Source organism: Phoca vitulina, unplaced genomic scaffold (genome assembly GCF_004348235.1).
Source record: "Phoca vitulina isolate PV1807 unplaced genomic scaffold, GSC_HSeal_1.0 scaffold6, whole genome shotgun sequence".
NCBI classification, from domain to species: domain Eukaryota; kingdom Metazoa; phylum Chordata; class Mammalia; order Carnivora; family Phocidae; genus Phoca; species Phoca vitulina.
In genome coordinates this window covers 51,030-65,408 of record NW_022589709.1, presented here as the reverse complement: position 1 = coordinate 65,408, position 14,379 = coordinate 51,030, and the positions used below count along the sequence as shown (strand labels likewise).

Here is a 14,379-nt window from a genome sequence, read left to right as displayed (position 1 = left end):
GTACACTTTATGGACATACCAGTGTTATAGAAATATAAATACATCTATCCTATTGTATATAAAATATGAATACATAAATAAGCATATGTATGTGTGTGTGTGTATATATACATACATATACACACACAATATGTGATGTACAGATGGGTAGATCTAGTATATGTAGTAAGAATCCCCCACCTATGCAGATCAGTGTTTAACTTTCCAAAACATGGTGACATTCAGCAACATCTTTGACCTTCCCTGTAATACTATAAGCATACAGATCAGGCACTGTCATTCCCAGTTGATGGATAAGGAAACTGAGGGCTGGAGAGTTGCCCAAGATCACAGAGCTGGCTAAGGGTAGTGTCTGGACAAAAAGAGGGGGTGGGGGGCAGGGAGGGTTCAGGGTTGTTTTTACTCCCTGTCCATAAAGCTCTCCTCTCTGACCCACAGTCTCCTTCCCTCCTCTCTTCCAGCAGCCCCCCAAAGCTGCCTATTTGAATCCTTCCAAAGCGATCTTTTAGAAAAATGCTGTTGGCTACTTCCAAGCTCATGCATTCCATTTCTCTTGTGAAGAAAGAACTGTAAAATAAAAGTGTAGCTCCCTCCTTTTGTTAAAACTTTCAAAAGCTTCCTTGGTTTCTAACTCTATAATTACACCCTAATCACAAACACTCTGAAGGAGGGGGGTCAGTTCCATGCGGCAGCAGGCTAATTATGTGGTGGAATTTCTAAAAATTATCATCTTATAAATTGCGTTATTTCTCTGAAGGGGGAAGAAAAACACACACCACATACTCGCCTATGTTTCGAACTGAATTAATTAGTAATTTGAAGCCTAATTATCAACTAATCTATTGGAACATGCAAGTCTTTTGTATTTGGATGGTATATGCAATTTGCATCCTATTAGCTGGCAGTTGTAAGGATTTGAGAGCTCATTAGGTCAGAAGAAGAAGAATGCAGATCAGAAGGATACAGAAGCCCAAGGGGCTGACTCGGTGATGCTGTGACCAAGGGGTCACTTGGCAACAGATGGAGGCTGGCAATTTAATTATCTAGGGTCTTTCGGTGGCTCCAAGGCCATTGATATGTAATTTCTATCTTACCCTAGAGAGGTGATTATGCATGCCCCCATAGTTGTTCTGTGTATTCTCAAGCAGCAGGGTGCTCACACAGTCTGTAGGGTGAGGCATGCTAGAACAGTGCATATGGCATTGGATGCTGCCTACTAACCTTGGTGCTAGGCCTAGCTCTATCCCTGCCTTGCTGTGTGCCCCCGGCCACACCACCTTGCTGGTTTTGTTTCTCTACAAGTAAAGGAGACTTAGATGACATTGATTTCCAAAGTCCCTTCCAGCACTAAGGAGCTGGGATCTGAGGGATGTCGAATCTGCTTCATTACAATGTCAAAAATTCTATCTTTGCAAATTTTTTTTTTTTTTTTTAGGGTGAGGCTCTTGTTCCCTGAAAGTCTCTGGAGAACGACCTGCCATTTAAAAGGCAAATACCTTTGAGAAATATAACATATTGAGCTATTAACATCTGGGTCTAAATTAACCTATTTCAGTGAGTCCTTCTCATTTCTAGTCCTGAGCCTGAAATATTGGGACAGCCAAGGCAAGGAAGTTTTGAAGGGAAAGGTTTAGGCAGGGACCTGTTTAAGAATGGAGATTGGGCCAGAAAGAGTAATAGAATTTAAGGATTAGGCAGCATGTTTTGGTCCCATGTTTTGATCTTGCAATTTTGACCTTTACATATAGCCAGACCCTGTGCCTTTGTTCTACTAATGACCTTTGTTCCAAAAATAAGTAGAAAATAGCAATCTTTTGTTCCATTAATTATTAATGCTACTCGTAAATAATCAACACCAAATAACATGCCTAAAACTAACATGATATACTTTGTTATAAATAAAAATTGAAAAATCACATCTTGATGAAAACAGAAAATTGCAAAGACAAGCCAGGATAACACGGAAACTTTGTAGAAAAGGCTACCATTAGGGAAAACCGGTAATTGCCCAAATTGTCACATTGGCAAAATGTGTTATTGATTGAAATATTTCAGTCAATATAAAAATTTATCATTGATTTGTTGGGAGATATATCCACTTTGGAAAGTAATTTTGGAGTTCCTCAAGATGCTCAAGATGTTAAACACAGAGTTACCATATAACCCATCAATTCCACTCCTAGGTATATACACAAGAGAAAAGGTTGTACCTAAATTTCATAGCAGCTTTATTTGTAATAGTTAAAAAGTGAAAACCACCCAAATGTTTATCAACCAATGAATGGATTAGCAAAATGCAGTATAGCCATATAATAGAATATTATTTGGCAATGAAAAGGAGCAAAGTACCATACATGCTACAATATGGATGAACTTTGAAAACATCATGCTAAGTGAAAGAAGCCAGTCACAAAGGAGCACATATTATATGATTCCACTTAATGTCTGAATATGCAAATACTTAAAAAGTAGATTGCTAGTTGCCTAGGGCTGGGGGTAGGAGTTTGGAGAGCAATGGGGAGTGAGTGCTGGTGGGTATGGGGTTTCTTTTTTGGGATGATGAAAAAATTTTAAAGTTAGATTGTGGTGATGGTTTCATAATTCTGTGAATATACTAAAAAGCAATGAATCGTATACTTTATATGGATGAACAGTATGGTATATGAATATATCACCATGAAGCTCTTTTAAAAATGTAAACAATGGGACTAAAGGCAAAATAAAATTACATTTGGCTTTGGAATAAATTCTGGAAGAATCACACTCCATGATAAAAAAAGGTAGGTGGGGGCGCCTGGGTGGCTCAGTTGGTTAAGCGACTGCCTTCGGCTCAGGTCATGATCCTGGAGTCCCTGGATCGAGTCCCACATCGGGCTCCCTGCTCGGCAGGGAGCCTGCTTCTCCCTCTGACCCTCCCCTCTCTCATGTGCTCTCTCTCATTCTCTCTCAAATAAATAAACAAAATCTTAAAAAAAAAAGAAAAAAAAAGGTAGGTGGTCAAAACATGACCCAGGAAAAAAAGAATTGCCAGAAATAATGGCCACAAAAGAAAACTCATAATGGCATGTTATTAGGTAAAATCTAATGTGAATAAAAATTATTTGATGACTCAAATCTTCACAACACTGAAAATAATTGTGCCCAATAAAAAGAACTACAATACATTAAAATGAAACAAATTTTTTTAAGAAGACAGGCTTAATCTATACCACATAGAAAAGTGAATAAAAACTAAATTGACATAATATTATTCATATTGGAAAACTGCTTCTGGTTAAAGATCTGTCAATCCTAGGATTGTTGTGATTCCAATGTTTGTACTTATAAACAGTAAAACTATCACTGGTATCAAAATAGAGGGTCAAAAATAGTGGGGTGGAAATACCTTGTGTCCATTCAAAGATGGGCCAGTTTTGTCCTTATTGTCAAGGGGCAGAGCTGATTCAATCTACAGTTGTGATGACCCTCTCTTCTTTTTTTAAATTTTATTTTAATTTTTTATTGTTATGTTAATCACCATACATTACATCATTAGTTTTTGATGTAGTGTTCCATGATTCATTGTTTGTGCATAACACCCAGTGCTCCATGCAGAACGTGCCCTCTTTAATACCGATCACCAGGCTAACCCATCCCCCCACCACCCTCCCCTCTAGAACCCTCAGTTTGTTTTTCAGAGTCCATAGTCTCTCATGGTTCGTCTCCCCCCCCCGATTTCCCCCCCTTCATTCTTCCCCTCCTGTAGCTTCTTCTTCTTTTTTTTTTTTAACATATAATGTATTATTATTATTATTATTTTTTTATTTTTTTTTAAGACTTTATTTATTTGCGAGAGAGACAATGAGAGACAGAGAGCATGAGAGGGAGGAGGGTCAGAGGGAGAAGCAGACTCCCTGCTGAGCAGGGAGCTTGATGTGGGACTCGATCCCGGGACTCCAGGATCATGACCTGAGCCGAAGGCAGTCGCTTAACCAACTGAGCCACCCAGGCGCCCTATAATGTATTATTTGTTTCAGAGGTACAGGTCTGTGATTCAACAGTCTTACACAATTCACAGCGCTCACTATAGCACATACCCTCCCCAATGTCTGTCACCCCGCCACCCCATCCCTCCCACCCCCAACTATTCCAGCAACCCTCATTTTGTTTCCTGAGATTAAGAATTCCTCATATCAGTGAGTGTGATGACCCTCTCTTCTAAGGAAGATGAAAGGTTTACCAACAGGGTGCTGTGGTTTGACAAGTGGGGATGTGGAGGGGAAAAGGCAAGCTTAGTATTGCAGCTCTCAATTGCCTCTCCCACCCAGGCAGTTCCCATCAGCTGGGGGCTGCAGAAGCAAGGTAGGGCCCGTATTTGCAAAGACACATAAGCTGAACACCAGCAGTGCATTGCACTCACCAGATTTGCAAGGATGTAGTGGTAGCCGATGCCGTTCTTCTCCAGCTTTATGATCTACAAAACACAACGGGAAGGGATTCATCAATCAGATTTGCAATTAAAGCTACAACAGCAATAATAATAGCAACTAACACTGAGTGCTTACAATGTGCCGCGTCCTATCCTAAGTACTCAAATTACAATATTACAGCCATTCAGCGATGGTGGCATTATGGATACCCTCATTTTACAGATGAGGAATTGAGGCATGGAGAGATTAAATAAGCTCCCTAAGGTTACCCACCTATTAAGTGGCAGATGCAGGACTTGAAATCAGTTTTATCTGATACTAGGGGTAGAGGAGTGTTATCCTAACCCCCCAAATTCAGATGAAATGCTCATTTCACTGCTTCTTCCATAAAGCCTTTCCCTGGATGGAGATTCTTTCCTGGTGTGAATCTTATGCTGTGTTGAATTCCCTGCCACTAAAATGACAATATCTGCTGCTTGGATGGATGGATGGGTGTGGGTGGATGGGTCAGATAGGTAGGTTCTTGACCTTCAGCTCCTTGCATGAACCATATTCAGATCTGGTTCCTTCTTTCCCTGAATATTGTGCCTTCTTCCCTAAACTAGTTGGATACCCAGGAATTAACAGACCATTCAACCTGGAAGTTGGAAGGGAATGTCAGGATCAGATGGTCCAACCTTCCACTGTACAGATGGGATGTTCAGGCCTAGAGAGGAGAAATGATTTGCCTAGATCCTGCGGCAGTGCCAAGACAGGAACCCGACTGTTGTTGAGTCTTTGTATGTAACACCAAATTATGGTTAATCATTAAGAGCCAGGATCCCCCCAAACCCCTCCATCCTCAATGTGCAGACTTTTGTAATCATTGTGGGCAGGAAAAATATTTGTGGAATGAATTATCCAGAGGTTTGCTCAGGCAGCCAGACACACCACCAAGGAACAGCTAAGAGCATAGGCCTTGGTTTAGCCCTAGCTCAGCCTGCAAGTTAACTTGATCTATTTCTTTATTTTTTAATCATGAAATTGGGGTTAGTACATTCTGCTCAGTGCCTCTCCTCCACTCTTACAAGAAGGCATAGAACATATGAGAAGCACTTGGGCTTCTTGTCTAACTGAATAAATTTTCAAGGTTATTAAAATCCACATTCAGACATCCACTTAATTGGATGTATGTGCATAGCGGCTCACATATATATATATATTTTTTAATGTAGGGAATAATTAAATGCAAGCACATTCAACGAATGCTCTGAAACAGTGGTTAGTTTGTGAAATTCCAGGCCACGGAGCTCAAATACTATTGGGATGATAGTTTTATTAATAATTCTTCATTACTTTTCCATCTTCTTGTCAAACGGTTTGCTGCCCTTTCAATAATAAGATACCTTCACCAAAAACCTATTTAGCTTCTAATAAACATAAAACAGCAAATAAGAGATCTTTCAAAACCTACCACATTTAGGCAATGGATAAGAATAGTCTCTGCAAGGTGAAATTACAGATTGAAACATAAGAAACAGATGAAATTGATGACTTTGGGTTAATAAAAAGTAGCAATTTCATACGGTTCAACATAATGCCAACCTTCCCACCCATTTTTTTCACCTACCAACGCATTGCTCTCTCTTCCCTCCTCTCCTACCTTCTTTTCACAAACATTTATTAAGTGCTTATTCTGTATTGAGCACTATGCTGTGGATACAGTGGGAAGTGAGACATGCATGGTCCTTGCTTCCCTGGAGGTCCCACTTTACTGGGACAAGACCCACACTAAACAGATGAAGAGGTGAATGCCCCAGGGTTACAAGCTGAGAGAGGTGTTATAAAGGTACTGTATGATTTCATGTGGAGCCCATAGCCTTGCTCACCCTATTCCTCAAAGCTCATTTCCACTGGGCTGCCTTAATTCATAATCCTTGTGTCTGGAATGTCCTTTTCCATTCTTTCTGATTATTCATAACCTTTATGGCTGAGCTCGAATCCCAACTACTCTGTAAAACCTTCTCTGGTTAATTAATGCAACCATCAGGTATTTATTGAACAGGGACAATATGCCGAGCACTATGCTATGTGCTCGGGACAACCTGTGGCCATGTGAGGCAGGGTCCTCGTGCCCTCCCTAAGCTGAACTGATGTTTTAGTAGGGAGACAGATGGTAAATATATAAACAGTTAAATGAATAAGATTTCAGCAAGTGAGAAGCACTATGAAGACAGTAAAGCAGGGTGATGTGATGGATGGCCTAATTCTGGTCTCTCTCATCTCTAACTCTTTCTGAACTTAATGACTGTACTATATAATTTGGTGTCTAATATATTGACAAAGCATTATATTCTGATAACCCTGTTCCTTGCTCACAAACCTTTACTGACTCTCCACTGTCTATGGAATAAACCCTAACTCCTTAGAATTGTTTCCAAGGATAGTCTCAATCATGTGACAGTCACTGTCTCCCAGTAGACACGTAGCATCCTCCACCTGCCTTGCTAAGCCAACCTATGAACGCCAGCCCTCACATGCCCTCCGAGCCTCCCTACATGCCCTTCTCTCCCGCTTAATGGCTCTTATCCAGCCAATGACTACCTGTAAATATTCAGAGCTATCTCACATTTGGGATCTTTTCTAGAGCCTTCATTGATTCCCTATTCTTTCCAGGCACTCAAAATTATTGATTGAATACCTACAAGGTACCAAACACTGTTTAAGGCACTGTGAATACCACAAAGAAGAAAATAAAGCAAAAATCCTTGCCCTCATAATGCTGGTATTCTAGTTGGGGGGCTGGAGACAGAGACAGGCAATTCCCTACCTGGAATTGAGAATCCCTATCTCCCACCTTAGGTTAGGCAGGACATTTGTATTAGACCAAAAAGATCCCAATTCAAGTGTTCTATTGTTTAGAATGATGTCAAGATGTCAGGCTATAAGCCATTAGATGTAAATTCGAGACTCATCACTGTTACCAACTAGTTGTCTGAACCCAAGACAAGTCAACCAATGTGACCATCAGTTATCCCACCTGTAAAATGTGAATTCATGTGGTAAATCAAGTGATCTGTAAGATCCATTCAGCTCTTTGGTCTTGCTTTTCAAATGAGAAGAATCCAACAGTTAAAAGAGTTAATATACTACATCTAAGATGCCCATACAAACAAGTCACTTCCTTACAAAACTAAGTTTGTCTTTTGACAGAGGAAGTGGCTAGAGACAACAGAGGCTGAAAAGTTACATTTTTAGGAAGGTTGGGCCCCACTGTCAGACTAAGATGGGTTTGACTTCTTGCTTTTCTAACATGCTAGCTGTGAAATCCCAGGCAAGTATAGTCCCTTGTTTCTTCATTTATAAATTAGGGGACATGATAGAAGTGGTTTTATAGAGTAGATGTGAAGATGAGGTAGCGTGATGCATGGGAAGGACTTGGCATGGTGTCTGGTATATGGCAAGAGCACAGAAAATGGTAGCACCGGTTACTGTCTACTACAGAACAACAAAGGCCTAGTCATCAGTCTGTTAAGAATACCTAATTATCATTCAGTACTTTTTCCAACTGCTATCTCATCCAATCTTTTTCTCAGCTCTGTAGAACAGGGGCCATCATTCCTATTTTACAGATGAGAACACCAAAGAGGGAAGTGACTCAAGAAGGTAGTACTAGGTGGTACTAGAAATAGTAAAACTAGGCAAAGGCTTACATATATCACTTTCTGTGGGGCAGGCTCTGTTCTAAGTGCTTTACATGAATAGATTGTTTTAACTCTCACAGGAGCCCTCTGAAGAAAGCTATAATTATTATTATGCCCATTTCACAGATCAGGAATCTGAGACAAGAAAGATTAAAAACCTGGCCGTAGGTCATGGAGGTAGTAAAGACTAGAGCTGGGGCTTAACTCGCAGCCAGTCTGGCTGCAGGGTTTCTGTGCTTAACCGTTACCCTATACGGCCTTGTTTAACTAGCATTCAAGTCCCTTGAGTCCAGCCCAGAGAATGCCCATCTCATGGAAACAATTTTTTCTGGTTTCTCTTTCCAAGAGGGAAGTCCAGATCCATACTTTGTGGAGTAGAACACATACTTAAAGCCTTAAACAATCCCTGATTTTCAAAATCTCCCCTGTTCTGTTGCTGAGGCCTCTGAGTAGTTGCTGAGCTGGTGGCGAGATTCCAGGTGGGGGTCCCAGGGTCTTGAAAGGCCATCAACAAGCTCTGTACCTAAAGCTACCATCTGTAATTATATAGCACTGTTAAAGGATGATTGCCAAATCTACTTTCTTGCTAGTTCACCTGGATACACAGTGTAAGTTTGTCAAAAAGACAAGAGATCAACGCAAAGGCCTGCTACTTGTGAAGTGGGTACGTGCTTTCATTCTGAGAATGGGAAGAACCATGGCTTAGAGACCTCTGGCTAAAAACTGTTGAGGTTACAGTGCCCTTTCACAGAATGTACAATCAGTGGATTTCTCATACACATGAGTGTATTTAAGAAAACAGTAGAGAGGTGCTTGCTGCTTCCCTGAACTCTTAAAACAGGGCAGTGGGCTGGATGGATGAGATGCCAATGGCTAGACCAGTGAGTCACGGAACTCAGAGCTGAACCCAGGAATCTGGCTCTATATATAGCCTGTGTTCCCCATGTGATGGTGCTTCACAAACTCTAAAATGCAATGCAATCTGCTTTTTCACCGTAAAGGGAAACCCTGGAGGTAAGTTTTTGGTCAACTGATCTGAGAACCATTTGAACCCCTAGGTCCAGTCTCCCATTGTTTGTGCTATTTTAGAAAAATTCAGAATTAAAATGTATAAATTACAGAAGGTGGGGAAGAAGTCACCTTCTCATCTAGTCAGGCGCTCTCTTTGTAACACCAAGGGGCAAAAGGCCGTCTGGCTCCCTCCTGAACCCCTGCCCTCACCCATTCTGAGCCTCTGCTGCGTGCACTACCTGGCCCAAGATGGCGTTGAGGCGTTCTGATTCACAGTCCACAACCACTAGCCGCTCCTTTTTCTTTTCCAGGTCCTGAAAGAGCATCCGGTATCCCTCCTCTGTGGTGGTTAAAATGTTGACTGCTGTCACCTGCCAGTTCTTCTCGGCAGCTGTGTCCAGGACTTTCTGCAGGACGGACAGACCTTGAAATTGGGTAAGACGGAGAAGTGGCGATCAGGATACGCAGGTACCAACCCGCCTCCACTCGGCACCCACCTCCCTTGTCTCCCCCCACTGGCTCCTCTACCACATTCAGCTCAGCTTTCTCCCACCGTAGCAAGTCAGAGCTCACTGAAGGTAGACAGCAGGTCTCTTTTGGGCTTCTGTTTCTAGAACTTAGCCGGCAGTAGTGTTAGTGATTAAAAATATAACCAAAGGCTCAAATCCTGAAGATACAATATATTGGTTAAGTGACCCTGTAAAGACTACTTACCTTCTTCAAACTTTAGTTTCTTTAATGGTAAAATGGTGGTGTTAATAATGCCTACCTCATGGTGTCATCATGAGGATTAAATAAGAATGTCTGATACATGGCAAGGGTTTTATAAATAGTATTGGGCATTTAGTAGCTGCTTATTAAATGTGTGCCAACCTGACATCTAAATAGGCACCTAATAACTCTCAAATTCATGGATGTTCAGTACCTGATACTTTGCCTCTTCCATAGTAGGTATCCAATCAGTGTGTATTGAATTAAATCATTCTCTTCTGATTTATAGTTAAATGATAGAGGAGCCCATTACTCAGTGCAGCTTTGTTTCATCTTTGAGACATAAATGGTGTCTCAGTTTCCTGCTGCTGCTGTAACAAATCACCACAAACTCGTTGGTCTAAAACAACACACATTTATCATCTTATATTGCCACAGGTCAGTTTGAAATGAATCTCCTTGAGCTAAAATCAATGTGTCAGTGGGGCTGTGTTGCTCTCTGGAGGTTCTAGAGGAGAAGATTTTCTTGCCTTTCCAACTTCTCGAGGCTGCTTGCATTCCTCGGTTTATGGCCCCTTCCGACTTCAAAACCAACAGTGACTGGTCAAGTCTTTCACACATCACCCTCTGACACTGACTCTTCTGCCTCCAGCTTCCACATTTAAGAACCCCTGTGATTACACTGGGCCCAGGTAAAGAATCCAAGATGATCTGTCTAAGGTCAAGGGATTTGCAGTGTATATTCCATCTGTGACCTTAATTCCTCTTGCCATTGAATATAACACATTTCCAGGTTCTAAAAATTCTCAGAACAGAGACATCTTTGGGGGGGAAGATGGAGGTCATTTTTCTGCCTACTTCAGATGGTTGTTTCACTCTTGCATTATTAATCAATCTTTTGTACATATATCATTTGTTTCCTTGTAACCCTGCTAATCCCTCCCACAGTGACCAGCATGATGCCTGGCCTCAAGAATCATCTCTAGATTGATGCTGTTATGCCTTTTTTTTCTTTTTAAAAACATTTATTTAAATTCAATTAGCCAACATATAGTACATCATCAGTTTTTGATGTAGTGTTTAATGATTAATTAGTCACGCATAACACCCAGTGCTCATCATATCACGTACCCTCCTTAATGCCCGTCACCCAGTTACCCCATCCCCCCACCCACCTCCCTTTCCGTACCGTCAGTTTGTTTCCCAGAGTCAAGAGTCTCTCATGGTTTGTCTCTCTGATTTCTTCCCATTCAGGTTTCCTTCCCTTCCCCTATGATCCTCTGTGCTATTACTTATATTCCACATGTGAGTGAAACCATATGATAATTGTCTTTCTCTGATTGACTTATTTCACTTAGCATAATACCCTCCAGTTCCCTCCATGTCGATGTAAATGGTAGGTATTCATCTTTTCTGATGGCTGAGTAATATTCCATTGTATATATGAGCCACATCTTTTTTAGTCATTCATCTGTTGAAGGGCATCTTGGCTCCTTCCACAGTTTGATTATTGTGGACATTGCTACTATGAACATTGGGGTGCAGGTGCCCCTTCTTTTCACTACGTCTGTATCTTTGAGGTAAATATCCAGTAGTGCAATTGCTGGGTCGTATGGTAGCTCTATTTTCAACTTTTTGAGGAACCTCCATACTGTTTTCCAAAGTGGCTGCACCGCTTGCATTCCCACCAACAGTGTAGGAGGGTTCCCCTTTCTCCACATCCTCACCAACACTTTTCTTTCCTGTCTTGTTAATTTTTGCCATTCTAACTGGTGTAAGGTGGTATCTCCTTGTGGTTTTGATTTGTATCTCCCCGATGCCAAGTGATGTGGAACATTTTTTCATGTGTCTGTCTCCTTTGGAGAAGTATGCCTTCTTATCTTTGTTTCTTTTTCAATGCAAGCTATTTGGTGTGCTTACACCTCACATTGACTGAAAGTTTACTATGTGTCTAGCACTATTCTACTAGCTTTCTTGTTTTCAATTTATTTAATCCTATGAGGTACATCTCATATGCAGATATGAAAATTGAGGCTCAGAGAGATTTAGTCATTGGCCCAAGGTCACATAGATAGCAAATGGCAGAGATCTGAGCTCAGATTTCTGAGACAGACAGAGTCCTTTAAGAGCATGGGTGTTTTTGCCAACCACAGAAGTGATTCTCTATAATCAAAGTTACATTTTTCTGGGTTCTGGGAAGTAGGTTTGCGACTTTGAGGCCTCAAGCTTCAGTATGCTGTAAAGCTGTCCTGAAAAAGCCCTTCTATGGGTATAATCCTCATAATGACTGCTATTTGAGAAGGGAAATCCTCAAAATAAGGAGAGGGGAGGGAAAATTAAAGAAAGCAGAGGGTTTCTGGTCTCTTCTGCTGGCTCCTCATTGAATAATGCTTTTTAACACTGCCCCCCCAAATTGATCTCACAAGCCTCCTACTCTAAAGTCTTCTAGGCCTTCCTGTAAAACTAGGCCTTCCTGCAAATAAAACCTCCCCTTCACTCAGGGCAAAACTCCTCTGCCTCAGTTTCCAGACCTTGCATAATCCATTTATTTATTTATACCAATAATGACTCAGTTCTGATACTATTTAGTATTCAAGGGAAAGGTAGGAGAATACAGTAGAACCACCACAGGCATTAGAAAAAAGAGGATAGTTCCCATTTCAGAATTAGGGAACAGAGTGTTTGAGCAGGCTGCAAAAGAAAGGGAGGATTCACATATGTAGATTTGGGAAAGCAAGTGCATTCCAGAAAAGAGGAACAGCATGAGGAAAGATGCAGAGAAGAAAAAAAGCAAAGGAAACATTTGGAAAACATGATGTAAAATTCAAAATGTAAGTGGAAGCACAATTAGAAGGGTAGGGAGAGGTGGTGATGATGATGGTGATGATGATGATAGCTAACATATATGGAGGACTCTGAGCACTTATGTCCCATGCACTGACAGGAACTTTCTAGTCATCTCATTCAATCCTCACAGCAACTTTAGGAGGCAGAAATTAGGTTTATCTTATTACAGAGATGAGGCAATGAAGGCATAGAAAATCTTAGCCTCAACATAAATGGTCAAACTGAGGCATAAAAGAACTTGCCCAAAGACAAAGAGCTGGAGAGGATAAGACATAGAATTTAGATCCAGATCTGTCTGACCCTAGAGTCTGTGCTCCTGACAACTACACTGTGAGCCATGGGCCATTCAAAGGAGGCCCTTAGGTTTTGAGTCTGGACTCAGGAGCCATGGAAGCTTGGTGAGCTGTAGAGTGGCATGGTGTGTTAAGGGGATTACTCTCTCAAAGGATGTGTTTCCACTCTGTGAGTTGGAGATTAGCCACCGAGAAATCAGTCCATAGAAATAATGCATTTCTGGATCATTCCCCCCATGCTTTTCAATGAGGCAGGGAGGCATCATTCTCCTTCCTGCTGGCAATTTTCTCTCTATCTCTCAACAGTCTCCCTCCCCTAACCCTTGGCTTACCCCGGTCGGCATCATAAATGTAGACAAATTTCTGCCACTTGTAATGGTCGATGATGCTGATAAGAGCATCCTGCAGCTCAGGGCGCAGCTGAAGGACAAACTGATTGGAGGTGTCAACGGGAAAGCTCGGTGTAATGAAGCAGACATGGAGGGCCCCACAGAAGGAGGTCAGCATGTTGACAGTTCTCCGTTCATAAAACCCAAAGATGGCGTAGACTCCTTTGGAGAACTGGGAACAGACTGGAGGAGGAGAAGAGAAGGATTAATAGAAGATGCTGCAAGGAAGCTGGCAGATGGCTCCAAAACTAATCCATCCACTAGTTCATCCATCCCAACTCATCATCCTTCCATTCATCTATCATCTGGCCATCCACCCATCCAACCAATCTATCCATCCATCCTTCCAACTTACCAGTCTAATCCAACTGTCCATCCATTTTACCTATCTGTGCATCCCACTCACCCATCCATCTGTCTGACCTAATGTTTAGGAGGCACCAATTCCATGCCAGATGTTATCATGCTTACCAATTATAAATATACACAAACCATTTTCATATGTTCTCTTACTTTATCTGTGCAACGACCTTCTTAATGTAGAAGAGGGATGAATGAGTCATTTTTTTAAAGGGAGAAACTAAGGCTCAGAAAGTTACTGAACATGTCTAAGATGGCACAGCTAGGGCATATCTGAATTGGGTAGACATCTTAACCTCAATCCAGTCATCTTTCCATGACACTGCCCATCACTTTAAGGCAAAGCATTAAAAGTTGTTATAGGAAGAAGGTCTATCAGCTTGCTGCTGACACATGTTTAGAAAATAAGTGTTGATTTTCTCAGTCTACCCTTAGCTTTCAGTGTACATTTCTCTGCCGATGTTCACTTTGTGTTTGTACATCCTGCTAGCTGATTTTTCAGGCCCCCCAGTGTATCAGACATAGTAATAGTTTAGCTGTGTAAACATCCCCATGGGAGCCATTTTGTAAGATCCCAGTGCAGTTACCAATCCCGGTGTATGGTTTATTACATGCTGGTTAGAACATAATATTAAAAAACCAAAGTCACAGGGCCAAACCCCAGGCCAAACCTCAG

General features: G+C 41.4%; 1 protein-coding gene across 3 annotated transcripts in view; it reads right to left on the bottom strand.

Annotated features, from left to right (window-relative positions):
* The window catches only part of GRIA1 (glutamate ionotropic receptor AMPA type subunit 1), a 147,573-nt gene extending 134,027 nt beyond the window's left edge, over positions 1–13,546 (bottom strand). For all 3 annotated transcript variants that reach the window (XM_032403566.1, XM_032403567.1, XM_032403568.1), the window contains exons 1-3: positions 13,287–13,546; positions 9,343–9,527; positions 4,400–4,453 (exon numbers count right to left, since the gene is read on the bottom strand). In XM_032403566.1, the coding sequence (XP_032259457.1) occupies positions 4,400–4,453; positions 9,343–9,527; positions 13,287–13,461 (414 nt within the window). In that variant the 5' untranslated portion in view covers positions 13,462–13,546. The remainder of the gene's footprint in view (positions 1–4,399; positions 4,454–9,342; positions 9,528–13,286) is intronic.
* Between the last annotated feature and the right edge of the window lie 833 nt (positions 13,547–14,379).